Below are 16,903 nucleotides of genomic sequence, written 5' to 3' on the forward strand. Positions count from 1 at the left end.
AGCATTTATTATGCCACCCCTGGCTGGCCATCCAAACTGACACGACTGGCTGATCACTCAGCTGGGGCAAGGTTGTGTATTCACCCCTTGCTTAGGTATAGTATTCCTATACCTATCATTATATATAGACACATATACACCTATAAGCCACTCCTATGGCAGGCCTTGGCAGTCCTGAAGGCAGAGTGCTTGGTTTTATATGAGATGGTGCTCTAGCTGAGCCTGTCTGCAGCTTTCGGAACCATGTCCTTATAGCTATTCTATGATATAGTTATACCATATACTCTTAAGTGCATTATAATCCTCGCGGTTAATGCTAACTTTGGTTTGGCTTTATCAAAACATGTCGTGTAAGGTGTCATACGCTTTGGAATACTACACCCCCCCCCCCGCCAGTCCTGGTGGCGGGGGTAGCATTTCACCCTTATAGAGGGAGAAGACATGTAGTTGTAGCTTTACCCGGTTAAAGTTAAACAGAGCCTCAGCATCACAAAATGGATGCTGCTGCCACAGACACGAGTCTGACCTCCTGCTGCTGGATGAAACTCCGGTAGGGGAGGTCTGGACAATAGGTTTCCTGCCTTGGGAGGGGCTAGCACCTCCCCAGACAGGCTATTGTGTATTGGGGCAGGGTGGGTTGAAAGAAATGAGACACTGCCTGGGGCACACAAGGTGCTCCATGCATAGCCCGGTTCAAACCAGTTGCTGGGGCACTCCAGCCCCAGCTCTGGCGCGAAACAGGACAAAGGGAAAGGGGTGTAACCACCCCCTTCCCAGGTTCCACCCATAGGAGGGATCTAGCAGGTAATCCAGCCCCTTAGATTAGTATAAAGCTAGGAGCTGTGTCTAGAGACATTACATTATCCTGAACTGAAACGAAACTCTGGACCTTCGACATTCTACTGCAACTAGAAGACTGAAGAATCTCCCTTGTGGTCAAGGAGTGACCACCCTGTGCAAACAGGCACCATCAGTGACTTGCCGGTTTGCTTTGTCGATGCTCCCGCCTGAACCCAAAGACTTAGCGACGCAGCCTCTTGACTTCCAGACTTCTCTGACTCCGACCCACATCCACGGCAAAGCTGAGACCCGTGGCGGACACGAGAGACGTGGGACCGGACTACCTGCAGTACCTGCTTTTTGCTAACGGTGCAGCTTCTGAGGCGTCTTCAAAGTTGTGCATTGGGACTTGAGTAGCCCCAACCCCGAGCAGTAAGTGCACCGAAGCTCAGCCCTCCACGAGTGCCGCGTGGGGCCTGTGCCTGCATTTCTCCTCGACGCAGTTGCTAGCCCGTTGGCCAGTGGCCCTCCTGAGGACATCCTTTTGAATTAACGCTGCTTGCCTAGTTGCTCTGGGCTTGCTCCTGCTTTCCTGTAAAGGGGAAGCTCCCCAGACCTTGCTGGTCTGAACAGAAGCCTATCTTCCCTTCCTGCGTGGGTTGCCTTTGCCAAGGCTTTTTGACTCCAACACCGCCAACAGCGAGATCCTTCGTGGGACAGTTCGTATCCAGCTCCTGGTCGTCGTCGACGCCTTCTGGTCCACGTAGCTGCAGAGACAAGCTTCACATCTTTACCGGATTGCATCTTGACATCGCCTGGTTCCTTCCTGGTCACTGGCTAGTGACCCAGACTCTGTCCCCTCTGCTTTCAGGTTCTTCACTGCACCAATCCACCCATGGATCCACCCGGACATCTTCCTCCTGGTCGCCTGCAGCATCTTTCTGCAGCTCTCCATAGGATTAGACGACGAAACCCGACACGAAAGAACACCTATGCACCCGGCTTCCCTGGGTGAGGTAACTCGAGTACTCCGGTGCTCCCGTGGGCAACAACTATCCAAGTGTCCTAGTTTAACTGGGTTTTCCCGTAGTCCATCCGGAAGTGTCCGAAATCAACTACTTTGTAACTTTTACGTTACAATTGAAAGTCTATGGTAACTGGAGTGTGTGTTTAGACACTGCACACGCATCCTGTGGGACTCCTACTTCCTAACCTTTGGTTGTCCAGTGTAGGCCCAGCGATTCTCTAGGCCCTAGGCCTATTCCCCTTTCCTGAAGTGGTTCTTATACCACTTACTTAGTATATGGTTCGTGAGGCCCCTAGAGCAGAATTGTATTTGTGCAACTTATAGTATGCTTATTGAGTAACTTGTGCTGTATCTCGAACTCTTACCTCATAAAGAGTGCAGAGGGGTTGTGTTAGTAATAAATACATATATATTTGATATATACCTTGTGTGGTGTCCTTTCATTTGGTATTCAAGGGGTTATTATTGGTAAAACAATTGGCTTCACATGCTCTCTGAAGTATTAGCCTAAGACTGCTTTGTCCATGCTACCACTAGGATAGCTGGTCTATAAGGTTGACTTTACAGCCATCACCATAAGGGTTGTTTGGACTGATACAGGGAGCCCACTCGAATAGTGGACATCACATATCAGGCCAACTTCTCACAAACATCAAGTTTATGTGTTTAGTTCTTAGGTGGCTCTAAAAGGAGCCCTTGTGTTTATTGAGAGATTTTAGTACCTACAAGTAAGTACCTATGCAGAGTCTAAAGTTTAAGAGGAAGACTGTTTCCCTCATCTGTAAAATGTACACCATCTCCCCTATAGATGCCATCCATATTGAAACGCAGATTGTTGTGGTAAATGAACCCCATTCTATAGTCTCTGAGAAAAGCAGAAACAGATTTATTCACATGTTTCCTAGCTTTCTCAATCAAAGATCAATAGAACAATATTAAATATACTTTTACACCTATTTCAACATTACACAGTAGGACATATTCTACTCACTTATGCAGTCATCCTACTCACTTATGCAAACAATTGATCACACATACATTTACTGAGCTACACACTTATACAAACATAACTTTATTTATTGGTATAGAAAGTAACTCATACTTAGTGTGCTGTAATATCACTATTATAAGTATACAGTTTTCTAAATAGTTATTCAGACAACCACTGATTCTCATATATATTTATTGATATACACCAACTGTCACATACAGTGCCTTTTATATTTCAACATTGTTGGACTTGTATCTTTGAGAAATATATTTACTCATCAACACACCCATAAAAAAAGATTTACTCACTCAAACAACAGTTTTCACATGCAGTCTTAACATCATATACCTACTAAAACAACTATGTGCACATCTTTGGACAGTCACACACCTCCCACCCAAGCACACATACATTCACTCTTCCATACAAATACTCACTTAACTAATTAAAAACTAATATAGAGTTTCACAAAGGTAGTAACCAACGTATGCAGTAGTTTACACAACAAGAGACAAAGTGACACAGATATTTACACAGTTTAATCACTATCCCATACATATGTTCAGTGAGACACTTTAAATTAGGCACTTACACAGTCAATCACAGTGCTACTAAATACTGCAGCTACACACTTATACATCCACTGAGTCTTCAATGCAGATTGCTATATATATAATTATATAATACTTATTTAAATATCGAACCAAACCACATTCACTGGATGATGTCATCAGTGATATCATCAGGGATGTCACTTGAGATGTCATCAGTGATGTCACTGACCATGTCATGAATGACGTAATATGTGACATCATCAGAAGTGGATTGCGGGCACGTGAGTTATAGTTAGTACAACTAACTATAACGGAGGAATTTCAATGGTTTTGTACGAGTGAAATGACCAGCTAACTCTAACACCCCTAAAAATGATGTTGTTTTTTTTTTAGAGAATTTCTAAGGTTTTTTAAATGCTAATTCCGAACTATAACTCGTGTGAAACCTATGGTTTTTTCAGTGAAAAATAAATATATATATATATATATATATATATATATATATGTATATATATATATATATGTGTGTGTGAACTCGAGTTTCCCTACTTTATTTTACCTTGCAATATTATATAGCGCGAACTCGACAACATGGCATGAGCACAATTTACATTACAGAAGAACACATTCATTTGTGGTAGGCACTAGGAGACAAAGCGATTTGCCTGGAATCACAGGATGTTGAGCTGATGCAGAGATTCAAACGTAGCTCCCCAGCTCTAAAGTTCGCAATTCTAAAACTTGTGGCGGGAGGTGTGTCTAAAAGTGTATGTCGGTGCTGGCCATCAATGAGAGAGACCTGTGCATTTTTCAAATGGGTGGTGAAAAAATATGAGTATGTTGCTGGAGATGTGGGCCGCCGTGCCACTAATGTACTTACTGGGGGAGGGTAAACACCCATTATTCCGCAACTTTCTTTCCGCATACCATCACTCCGCATACTTTCATTACGAAAGTACCATGACTCCGCAATGCCATTGTAACGCATGGCATTACATTTTATATGCTTTTACCACGCATACATTTACAAAGAAATTCGTTGTAAATGCATGAATGGTAAAAGGATTTTTTTTAATGTTTGGATAAGGTAAGTATGGGTATAGGGGTATATTTTTTGGGGTACTGAGGTATCTGTTTTGGAGTGTTTGGGTATTTTAAGCGTTCAGTTATAGTTTTGGGTTATGGGGTACAGGGGTAGTTTTAGGGGTTAGGGATAGGTATGGGTTTTGGGGTACAGGGGTACTTTTAGGGTTTAGGGCTAGGTTTGGGTTTTGGGGTATAGGGGTATTTTTAGGGTTCAGGGGTAGGTTTGGGTTTTGGGGTACAGGGGTATTTTTAGGGTTCAGGGCTAGGTTTGGATTTTGAGGTACAGGGGTATTTTAGGGTTCAGGGGTAGGTTTGGGTTTTGGGGTACAGGGTCATTTTTAGGGTTCAGGGCTAGGCTTGGGTTTTGGGGTACAAGGGTATTTTTAAGGTTCAGGGGTAGGTTTGAGTTTTGGGGTACAGGGGTATTTTAGGGTTCAGGGGTAGGTTTGGGTTTTGGGGTACAGTGGTATTTTTAGGGTTCAGGGCTAGGTTTGGATTTTGGGGTACAGGGGTATTTTTAGGGTTCAGGGGTAGGTTTGGGTTTTGAGGTACAGGGGTATTTATAGGGTTCATGGCTAGGTTTGGGTTTTGGGGTACAGGGGTAGTTTTAGGGTTTAGGGATAGGTTTGTGTTTTGGGGTACAGGGTATATTTATAGGGTTAAGATGGGTTAGTGTTTAAGGGTGTTGGGGTATTTTAAGGAGTACGGGTGGGTTATGATTATGGGGTGCAGGGGTATTTAAAGGGAGCAGGGTGGGATTAGCACACGATATGAGACATGGCATGAAGGGCGGAACGTACCACACGCCCCCAACGTTTGTCGCGCCCCCAGCACACGCCCCCAGCACAACGCAGACACGCCCACAAGGGACTATTTTGCTGGCACAGTTCTTTTCCCTTTTAAATGCATATGGTGGGCGTCTGCATAGCCTATGTCCTTCTGCTGCAACTGCCCTTTCCAACGCTGTATTGGGTGTTGTGATTGGTGCTGTGGTTCCTTAGATTACCCGCCTCAAAGGTTTGGACTCTCTCTTTATTATATTAGTATGGATATATATATATATATTTCTACACCGATATAAGCGAGGGTAGGTACCTGGTGCTTATTTGTGAGTATTTCATGAAAAAGCCCATGTTCTGAAGAAAACAAAAAGCCACGATTGCTCTATGCTATAAGCACTGAATTTAGAACTAGTGGGTCTGGATATAGGGGAAACATATTATGGTTTCCTTTTTGAAATTATATTCTGAGTATTTACAGATGAATTCATTGACATCTATTATTGCTTCCACCAAAAATGACGTCAAGAAAATTGGAATTCTAAAAAATGCAATCAAAAAATAATCAAACCAAGGTGTTAAGTAATGGTCTAATGTAATTCAAAGAATGTATAATAGCATCCAAATTCCAGTCATGTAAATAGTGGTGTAATATAATTTATTAGACAACCAATGGGCAGAGTCCTACCCGAAACAACAGATTAGACAAACACAAACCTTATATAAATCTGTATAGTTACTGCAGCCATCTTACCTTCGGAAGACTAATTGGAGTCCTTGGTTTGGTCCTGGGATTTTTTATTAATAGTCTTTGATCCATTGGCAGTAAATGGTACTTCATGGCCTCAATAAGGAAGTCTTTACATGTATTATTGTTCTTTATCAAGGCTTCTTCTTCAACAGTCTAGGAAGACAACAACGAAAACAGTTTATGTGTGTTCGCCGGGATCACAATGGTAAACGTAGAAAACACTATAGTTTGAGCAGCATTTCAATGTGCCTGCCAGCTCTCCTGCGGAACCCCTAGTGCCAAACACAGTCATATTTCAGGTTTCCCAGTCTATACATTCCCTACAAAACAAAGCCTATAATTCAGTTTTCATGTTTGGACCAATAACATCTAGTATTCCAGGTGAAATAATAATTTTTTAGGTATGCAAAAAGGATAATGGCATTGAGTCCCTAGAACAGGAGGCTGCTTTGGATATTTTCCAAATCTACACTGTTCACAGAAACTGAATACAAGTCATTTCACTGCATAGTAAACATTACTAGAAGGAGCTGAGAGCCTAAAACGTGATTTACTTCAAACAGAGTTGCCCCAAAAAATAAATTAAAATCGCAGGGGAATCACTTCACTAACCATCAGGAAAGCCCTTCCTTAAGTCTCTGGTATGAAAAGCAAATTTGAAACATAAAAAAAAAACTTATGATAAAAGTGAAAAGCATACCATGATCCAAATGAAATCTTTGGAGCCCATTTTACCCTATAGCAATTACTAGTCTGAGAAGGTTAATGACAGGCTCGCAATTATTTCAAGGATGATAGACTGAACACGTGTTTATGCTGCAAAAGACTGCCTATGAACAGGTTCCACCTTTCCCTACATGTTATTTTTTAGTACCACACTTTTACAACAGTACTATTAAGCCTACTGAGACTTCTTAGCACATATAACCTGATATGCAATAGGATGCAATACAACTGATGATAGTCCTATTTTAACTCAAACAACTTTGTTTTTAGTTTTTTACAAACGACCCAGTGGTTTGAGGTGAAATTCGATTAAAACAAAAATGCATTCCATGTAGTGCTCCTGCAATTAAATTATGAAGTATTTTCACAGCTGCCACAGGAGTCTGTCTCCACAAAACCTCAAATCTGTAGGGTTGGTAAAAAGGACCCTAGGGATAAAATGTATAATTGCTCTTGTGTATATCTATTTATCGTGGTGTGTAAATAGGAGTACTAGAACAAGTTACTTACCTTTGATAAAGTTCCTCCTTGTAAATAATCTGTCTAATCATAGATTACTCACCTTTTTCATCCCGAAGAGAGACTGGAAACTTTTAGCAGAAATTGCTGCTACACTCCAGAAAGTGATGGCATAGTGCCATATAAATATAACAACCTTGCCTTCTGACATCACATTCCAACTGAAACCATCCACACCTTCAATTTCAGAGGATCAGTGAGACTGAAAGCAGGGACAGTGTGTAGAATTGAATATGGAACTTTATTACCACCTATATGTTTTTTCCACAGAATTGGAAAAAGGGAGCTTGGTGAGGAATGTACGGATATTGACAGTAACCACCAGAAAGAGTGTTACAGAAGGTAAGTAACTTGATCTTCTGATAAATATTTCCAGATTTGATTTAACTAATACTAAATCAATACCTTTCATGATGTGATGAGTCTATAGAAATGACTTTACATCAGAAAATCCTGCAGGACCGAGTGGACAAAGTGACCCTCCTGACCCGAGAGGCGATTCAATAGTGGATGGTAAAAGTGTAGACGGATGCCCACACAGTAGCCTGGCAATAGTCCAGCGTAGGAACATTCGTAGCTAGAGTTGGAGTGGCGATGAAATGATCCAGAAGGCCTTCAAGAAGGCTCCTTCTTGACCACGGCATAACACATCTTTATACAAAGGACGAACGAACCCTCTGGACAAGATTAGTTTCAGGACCACCCTTTACTTCTTCAATCCAGTGAAGGCAACAAAGGTTTGGTTGTCCATTAAGTGCTCAATAGTCGTTACTATATAGAGAAAGTAAGGGCCCTCCAAATGACCAGCTGGCAAAGCCTTTCCTTCCACTTAGAAGTACGGGCTGTATTAACCCCTTCAAAGCTCATGACGAGCTGAGCTCGTCATTAGCTATACCTCTTGTGTGCTCATGACGAGCTCAGCTCGTCATGACCTCACCCATTTACATTGGGGCTCAGCACAGGAGGGGAATCTTGCACACAGCAATGGTGTTAAACAAAGTAGGAAACATGATGGACTGCTCCACAAAGAAGGGAGACGCCACCATTGGCAGAAAAGACACCCAAGTTTAAAGGGGCAGCTTGTCCTGGAAGCAGGTGGTGTGCGAGTTGTCCTGTCAGTGCCTGGAGTTGACAGACGCAGCATGCAACAGTGATTGCAACGAGGAAAACAGTCTCTGGTGTCAGCAACTATGCATATGATCTAAAGGTGTACACATCAAGAAGGTAAGAAGTAAATGAAGGTCTCATTGTTGCATAATAAAAGGTACAGGGGTTAAAAATATGTAAGCCCCTTCAAAAACACATCACTAAGGCAGAACATCTGCAAAACAGCCAGAACAGAACGACTTGGTGGATGGGTTCTAAACAGCAGAGATCACATACATCACCTCTGCAGAAAATCAAAACCACTCAGTCTGTTTTTTTTTGCAATCTCCAAGCATGAAGATGTAGGTTATGGAGATCTGGGTGAAGAACACGACCCTGTTGATGGGACAGTAGGTCCACTTGAAGAGGGAGCGGAGGGCACGTAACAACAGGAGACTGATGTGGTGCCTCTGTTCTACCGGAGAACAGAGGCCCCTAATCTCCACCTTGTATCGACGATGCATCACACACCACCATCAGTTTCAGGTGAGGCAAGGAGAACAGACTGCCACATTTATCATATCATAATTCAGCCACCACAGAATGTTCTGGGCCGCCTATTTCAAAATATGAATATTGTCTGAAAGACATCGCCGGTGCTGGATTCTCTGGAGGTGTAGGTTCCACTTCAGAGCCTGTGTGTCACTGGATATGAGGCACTAGCAGGATATAAAAGGCAAGGGGACCAAGAAGTCTCAAAACCATCCATGCAGGAACCCAAAAACAATTTCAAAATAGAAGAATCACATCCTAAACCTGGAATTGAACGGGGAAGACAGGGTTCGGAGAACACAGAATAGAGGAGGGTCGCTGTATAGGGAGATCTCTACTGAAGCTGGGATATCAGCACTTTGACAGAAAACCGCAGTGTGGACAGCAGTTGTCTACAGGTGTCCCACAACTAACTGAGACAAGTCTGTTTCAACAGCCAGTCATTGACATATAGAAATAAGTGTATACCAGACTTAAGAATATGGGCTGCGATCACTGTCATCACCTTTGCAAATACTCAGGGGGCAGAAGTGAGGTTGAAGAGCAGGACTGTCAACTGGAACAACATAACAGAGGATAAAATGCCTTTGTGATAGCAGTACGGGTACATAGAAGTATGCATTTTGCAAGTCGAAAGACACTATCCAATCCGCAAGATCAAAATGCCACTCCTTTCCGCATGTTAATCCAAGTTAGCTCCTTATATGGAACTGTGTTTTAGTATTTCAACTAATTTCAGGACAAAATAAAAATTATTATGTCAGAAATACCTATACCCACCAATCCATCCAATTCTCCTGCGCTATAAGCTTTCCTACGTGCCTTCTTTAAGGCTTTTATCCTGTTCACTCCTGCTAGCGGAGCTGATATTGTATCATTATATCAGACTCTGTCTTAGAGCACTGAACTACACACAAGCTGAAGAGGGTCTCAAACAGCATATGACCAACTCTTTCCAACATTGAAAATGACTCGTTCGACTCTGGTTTAGATCCTGATGACTGGAAATTGGCCCTGGTTAGACCTCTGCAGAAACACATAATGCAAATTCCACAACTTTTACGAACTTTCACTTTTGCCTTTACCAGTACAAATTCTTGTTGTTGAGTCCAACAAACAGTTTCCCAGTTCGTCACAGAACATAGAATCTTAGATCCATCAGAGACAGGCTTTTGTCATCTGAGCAGAACCGAATTTGCACTGCTTGCTATGGCAGGCGATGTGCGACTAATGCTAGATAGAGGAGGCAAAGCCCTTCTCGTACTTCTTGATCTCAGCACGGCTTTGACAGTGTCCCATCAGACACTTACTTAATAGTTCGTTGAGCTAGGCACACGTGCCCCCATTGTAACTGTTTCTCTTTTGCCTTACAAATTATGTCCAGGCTGTGCTACTATCATCATTTGTTTTCCTTTTCTGGAAATTCACTAGCAGGGTATAACAAGGCTAGGCTCGAAGTCCCTTCTTTTTTTAATTATACATGCAGCCTTTAGCTGCTTTCATACGTTCTAAAGGCTTTTCCTTCATTTCCTATACTGATGATACTAAAATTGCTATCACTCTCAATGATAATTTTCTTGATACAAAAGTTATGGTTATAGAGTGTATGAGCAAAGTTGTTGCTTGGATGACCGCGAACTCTAAAGTCTAATGGTGAAAAGACTACAGCCTTGGTTCTCAATAATGTGAGCTGTTCATGGTGGGCCTCTAAGGTGGGTGGAAACCCCACACTTACTTCTTAAGCCTGGAATCTGTGAGTCTACTTGTTGCTTCATTTTGCATCTGTCCATCATTTAACAATTTGAACGTGTTCAGAATGCAGAAGCGAGACTAATACTGGGACTTCATCCGAGATCTCACATCTCGGTCCAATTGTATTTGCTCAATTGGTTACCCATTCACAAACATATTCTCTTCAAGTCTATGTACCTCTATTACAGAGCCATCCAAAGTGCTGGGCCTCAAAGTACAAACAGGATAAATGTATACACTATTTGCCTACAAGACTATCCAGCCATGCCCCCCTACTCCAAGTGATCCAGGTTTCAAAACCAGAGTGGGGAGATGTTCTTTCATCTACTTGGTCTCCAAATTCTGCAATACCTTGCCATTAAAGCTATACGCTTTTACTAATCATCTCTTGTTTTATAAACAACTGAAGACTTCCTTATTTATAGCAGATTATCTCTCCCAGCCACTCTTCATTTTGCTTACTCCAGTTCCTCAACAGCAACCCTATAGAGGTAACAGTGCTTCGAAAAAAAACAAATGGCCCACTTTGAATAGGCAGTAGAAAACTATATTTAGTTAGATAGTCTGTTGTTCGAAACCAAATCTCATGTGTAGTGTCAGATATCACTGCCTACGCAGAAACATTCTGGGTCAAAATAGGGAGCTTGGCCTCAGCCGAGATGGCAATCTTGTTTTATGATTCCACAATGGCAGTCTACTGTGCGGAAGCATCTGTTGTCTTGTGTGCTTTTCTAGGGGTGATGGAGGAGAAAGTTCTACGGAAGTCTCTTGAGGTCGCTAGTATTGAATAGAGCGTATTGGGTGGCATTATCTGTGCTCTGTTTCTCCCTCTTTTGGAGAGGACTAGAAATTCCTAGTAATCTGGCAGTGAAAGGCTCGATCATAGCACTGTGCAACAGGGATGCATCTGCACAAGACTCAGGTTGTACATCAATATAAATGGTGCACACAACCAAAGACCGGTCTGCACATATACTGTAGTTCCTCAGGAGGCATTTCGAAGCAAGCTACCATTTGTTAACCAGGGCCAGAGATAGGGTAAATGGAGGAGTAATGACGGATCCATAGCATTATATTAATGTTTCTCCGGATCAGTTGTGCTTTTTGTTCAGTCTTTTTTGTAAATATTTCTATTAAAAATTCACAAGCTGATCCTTGAAAGTACCCTGCAACTTTTCCAATTTTAGGAATATTGGTGGGTTTAGCCTCTTAAAATTTGAACATAATTTTTTTAATGTTACTTACTTTGGGCCAGTGCCCTTACAAAATGTCCCTAAAAATACGAACATTCTAACACATTTTAAATATGTTTAACCAACCAGTACATGTAACATTCATTTGTCTGGCAGATCACTGTTAAAATATTTTAAGAAATGTAGCTGTGTTTAAAAGATTTCATTTCATCAACAATTCCATGGCCATTTCTCTACTGAAAGTTTTATGTTTTAAAGAACATGGTACAAAAAAATTCTTCCTTCGAAAAAACAAAGGGGCAATCCACCAGAAGTTCCTTGAAATTAAACACGGAGTTCCTAGTTCACATATATTTCCCTTTAATGCCTTTTATCTTATTCATAACCCCAGGAATTATCCACCCGCTTCAATTCAAAATTGGAATCTTAAAACCTCATTGCAGAGCTGCATGCTGTGCATATTGTAAGAAATGAAACTCACACTACAATGTTTAAATGTTTAATGCGAGAATTCCAAGACGTCAAATCTCCATTTTGGAGGCAGGACAGTCGAACCAATAAATATTGATGCTTACCGTTGTGACAGACCTAAGTATTCAGGAACGGCTCCTGCATGCACAGCAGCCGTGGCTTGAGGAAAAACAAATTGGGAGATACATCATGACAGAACTGCTAAAGACACCCCCCAAATCAGAGATCCATCTCCAGAATAAAAATAACAAATGCCCATCAAGGGCTGGGACATTTAAACATGTTTCTGTTTATGGTCCCCATTATTGAAATCATGGTTGTCTTGGAACTAAATGCGGCTGCCAGAAAGGAAGTTTGAGGTGCAGATCTTAAACTGGTCAGAACACCAATATCATTAACACCGGTGCTGGGACCGCCACTATGGTAGGTGCTGCCGAGCCGATGGTGGCTTTGCCAGCCCCCACTCTCAGCTTAGGAAGGAGAACACTAAAGTGGATGGATGGTACATTGCTATGATTTGGTTTATGTCTCATTACTACCCACCTCTAAATGACCCCATCACACTCTCTCAAGGAGCCCCTAGCCAGACCTACCAAACCATTACATTTAAGGAAGAAAGAATCTTTATAAATGCTGAGATTCGGTGTCTTGTCTGAACAAGCAAGGGCTAGGTAAGGCACATATTTAAAACCTCTAATCAATTAATCAAATGTTACTCATAAATAATAAAGTTAGCATATTTCCTATTTCTGTTTTCTATTCAGTACCTAGCACAGTTTAGATACTTTGTTGCGGTTTAATTCACCAGGAACACAAAAATAATAATTGTGCTAAAATATCCAAAGAGCATAGAGCAAGCCTATCTCTTATGACCTGGACAACTGCATTCATAGAGGGATTTATTCAACGTTTTAGACATTGTCCTTCAAGGAAATACCATAAGAAGTTCTGAATCATACAGGAGCAGACCCTGTTTATGATAACAGAATCTTCTTAAGAACCCTTCCAGCAGCAAGCACACCATCGACCCAAGTGATGCTTTCATGTTAAATACAACTGAGAAGTAATGTAATTCCCACAGAATTATATGTCACTACCAACTAAAGTTTCTTGTCCACATGATGCAACATTCCTGTTCTTCTCAAAGACCATGATATTGCTCGCCAAGATTGCTAGTTTAACTCTTATTAAAATAGTTATGTGGCACATTTTATATGCAATGCAGGCCAATGGCAAGATCATTGGCATACAAAATCAACCCTACATGCTGATCCCACACTAAGTGAAAATGAACAATTTGCTGGAACTTCCAGGATATCCACTGGGATTCGGCTAATCAGGGCAAAAGTGCTAAGGTCCAGTCTTGTTTTAGACAATGTTCTGCCTTTATTTTTTTGTAATCCTTCACCTCTTAACAGAGCCTACCTGCTCTCAATTCTCTGAATGAAACAGCAGCAATATCACAAGAAGTCTGAAAGGCATACTCCAGGTCTTAAACGTCTGTCACAATATTACATGAACCACTATACCTAAGGCATGAAAGACGAACAAAGCAACAGCATAAATGGGAAATGGTCTCTCTAAACTGCCGTACCAGAAAACATACGTCAAAAAAATGATTGAGCATGTTATGGCCTTGGCTGACTACAGCTTGCCAAAATACCAGTTTAGCAACTATTTTAGCCATATTACCAAAGAGAGAGAGATCAGTTCATAGGAACGATGATGTGCCTTTTTCAACATAGGTTTTACTGTTGCTTGCTGCAGTGAGTCAGGAACTGGGTAAGTTTCATTATTCTGCTGTGACAGACTGCACACTTGAGCAGCTTCCAGCAATGAGAGCTTATGGTGACTATGGGTGCTGGAACTGAAACTGGGCCCTCTACGTGGACTCGTTCAATATTCAAAATAAAGTCTGTAATAGTGAGAGGGGAAATAAATGCTAGGAAAGCAGACTATACTTGATAAAATAAGTGATCCATAAATTAGTCTTTAAAAAAAATATAACGGCCTTACGTACAGCATTCAAAGAGATTCTGGAACTGAAAAGTCCAAAATGACAGGCAACGATATCCACCACTAACAAAAATACTGTTTCGCTTTATGGCAACATAAGATGATTTTTCTGTCAAGATTAGATACAAGAGTTCTTACCCCTGCTGAAGTTTATAATTAATAAGCAAATTCATGTCTCTCTTTCGGACACGTATCCAAGGGATTTTTATTTTATAGCACTGAATCAAACTATGGTTTTTAGTTTGGGTGCAAATATGACGTAAAGGGGTGCAACATAAGAGGGCAACGCAAAGTAGTCCCCATAAAACATTTTTTGCTGAAACAGAACTGTGCGTCACAGCGACACATCCCTGATAATCCATGCAGAGTAGGCATGAAGACACGTGAACATCACAAACGCCAATAGAACTCTTTGGAAAGCCAGATGAACTAAAGTCACAAAGGGGCTTGTGTCGGATCTTGGCAACACATGAAAACAGACACACACAAAGAGGAAAAGGTGACGCATTATATTTCCTGGCATAGTGTGGGTAATGTCCCCCAAAATTACACATATCACACAATTTACTCTTGGGCAGCTGTCTGCACGTACAGATTTGTACTGGAGGGTGTACCTAAAGCAGAAAGTCTATGGAAGAAACCCCTTGCTTTCCTTCGCACCATCGTGCAACCACATATCATGTTTAGTGTTGTAGCACTGTAAGTGCGACTGCAACTTATCACATTATAGGCCAAAAGAGCATGGGAAATAAGGAGCTGTACAATTTCTAAATTTTAAAATAATGCTGCTGTCTGGCTGTGTGAACCTTGGTAAACGTTAGCCAGTGATGAATCCCTGGATTCTTAATCTTACCCACTGGTCTTTTGCTCCCCGATGTGTAACCAGAGTTTGACATTAATGTAATGCCACACAGTGAATATGTCACACTAAGGGGTCAGGTAACAAGATGTAGGAACTCCTTCACCATTCAGATGTTAGTCACAGACTTTTCTCAAAAGATTGCTGTGAATCACGTCCTTCTGCACTGATTCTTTAACCATAAACAAGTTCCAACATAGTTTACTGGGAACGGTACTGAATCTTTTACTACGGAAATGTAATGATTTGCATTATCCTTTGGGTTCTGATACTGGGAATTGTGTTAATCAGGTTATAAAGTCTGGAGCTCGCTTTTCCACCTGTCTCCTTGATTTTAAGATACTAAAGTTACTACTAATAACCCCATATGGGCCGAGCTCGAACCTGATGCAACTAAGAATTAAGTCCATCTTAATGATAGGGCAGTGATTTTTCGTTCTCCATCGCCCTCTATATTCAATATTGCTTTACTGCATGCTTTTTTCCTGTGGTAACGTGTCGTCTCCGAATCATAATCCCCCTTTTGTTGCACAGCTCTAGTTCATTTATACAGTCTGCTCGTTGTAAAATGGGGGCTTGGACATCACCAAACTGTAGGTGAGATTTCTGACACTTATTTTATTTTTGCAGAGAAAAAGTTCATTTTAAAATATGTAGAAAGTTATCTGGACCAAAAAATACAACTAGTGAATAAAGCATCCCATAGCATGATGATGTAATGTTTAAAACAAGTTCAAGTTCAAAATACTTTATTCGGATAGACATATCCATAAAAGCACAACAAATATAACGATTTAAAATATACAAATACATGGTCACAGTAAAAATTCAATTTAAAGCTGTGCGTCTCTGTGCAATGAGTGGGGGTTCCCGGGAGTGTAAAACGAGAAATGTAAAAGTTCTTTTGTGTATTTTCAATATTTCGCTATATATCTACGGGTAATGGTTTTCTACCAAACGATAATTGATGAACATTCATTTGCTTACAAGATTTAAAAAAATGTTATTGCCTGACATATCAGATGTGCCGAATTATGCGGAAAGATCACAAAATTGCTTTTTGTCCAGAGAAATTCAGAAACAACAAATAAAGCAAAAGTCTGGCTCCTGTTTCCAAACAACTCACCACGTGTGCATGCACTAGTGAATAATTTGAACCAAGTTGGAATTCTGAAGTTTTAAAGATTGTGCATTCCACACTCACCTGTACAAGATAATCTCTTGGGAGAAGCGGAAGCCGAACGTGTTCCATTAATTTAGCCATGTGTTCCAGGCGAGTATCTTTTTCATAATGTATCCATGAAATAACAGCTTCAAATACCTGAAAATAAAACGTATAACCGAGTGAAGGGTAGAACATTGGCAATGTAAGACGTCACAAATAAAAGCAATGATTAATTCTACGACAAATTAACTTTGAATACCCCTGTGAGACGGTATCAAGCATTTCCAAATAGCTGCCTGGATGGAACCCTGCTCTCAGGACTGGCCGCCCTACTTACATACCCAACTATCAAGAAGCGCTTTCCTGCAATTCCCTTCTCAGTTCAGACAGGAAAGCTCTGGAACTCCGCCTGGCAAAGACAAAACAAACACTGGCAAAGCCAATATGTCTCACCTATGCAAGAGCTACTGGCTTTGCCAATGTGTTTTAGCCATGTTGTTTACCTGCATGGATGCTGTTCCGCATGGCTAAAAGTTAGTGGTTTATTGGAGAATGGTGTGGAGTGGAGTGGAGTGTCGTACAGTGAAGTGTCATGA

At 41.3% G+C, this 16,903-nt stretch overlaps 1 protein-coding gene across 2 annotated transcripts in view; it reads right to left on the reverse strand.

Moving 5' to 3' along the window:
- The window catches only part of LOC147702891 (kelch-like protein 3), a 530,880-nt gene that overhangs the window by 80,380 nt on the left and 433,597 nt on the right, over positions 1–16,903 (reverse strand). For both annotated transcript variants that reach the window (XM_086931483.1, XM_086931484.1), the window contains exons 7-8: positions 16,347–16,463; positions 5,972–6,121 (exon numbers count right to left, since the gene is read on the reverse strand). In XM_086931483.1, coding sequence (XP_086787609.1) covers positions 5,972–6,121; positions 16,347–16,463 — 267 coding nt within the window. The remainder of the gene's footprint in view (positions 1–5,971; positions 6,122–16,346; positions 16,464–16,903) is intronic.

The sequence above is a fragment of the Lissotriton vulgaris genome, chromosome 7 (assembly GCF_964263255.1).
Source record: "Lissotriton vulgaris chromosome 7, aLisVul1.2, whole genome shotgun sequence".
Lineage (NCBI taxonomy): Eukaryota > Metazoa > Chordata > Amphibia > Caudata > Salamandridae > Lissotriton > Lissotriton vulgaris.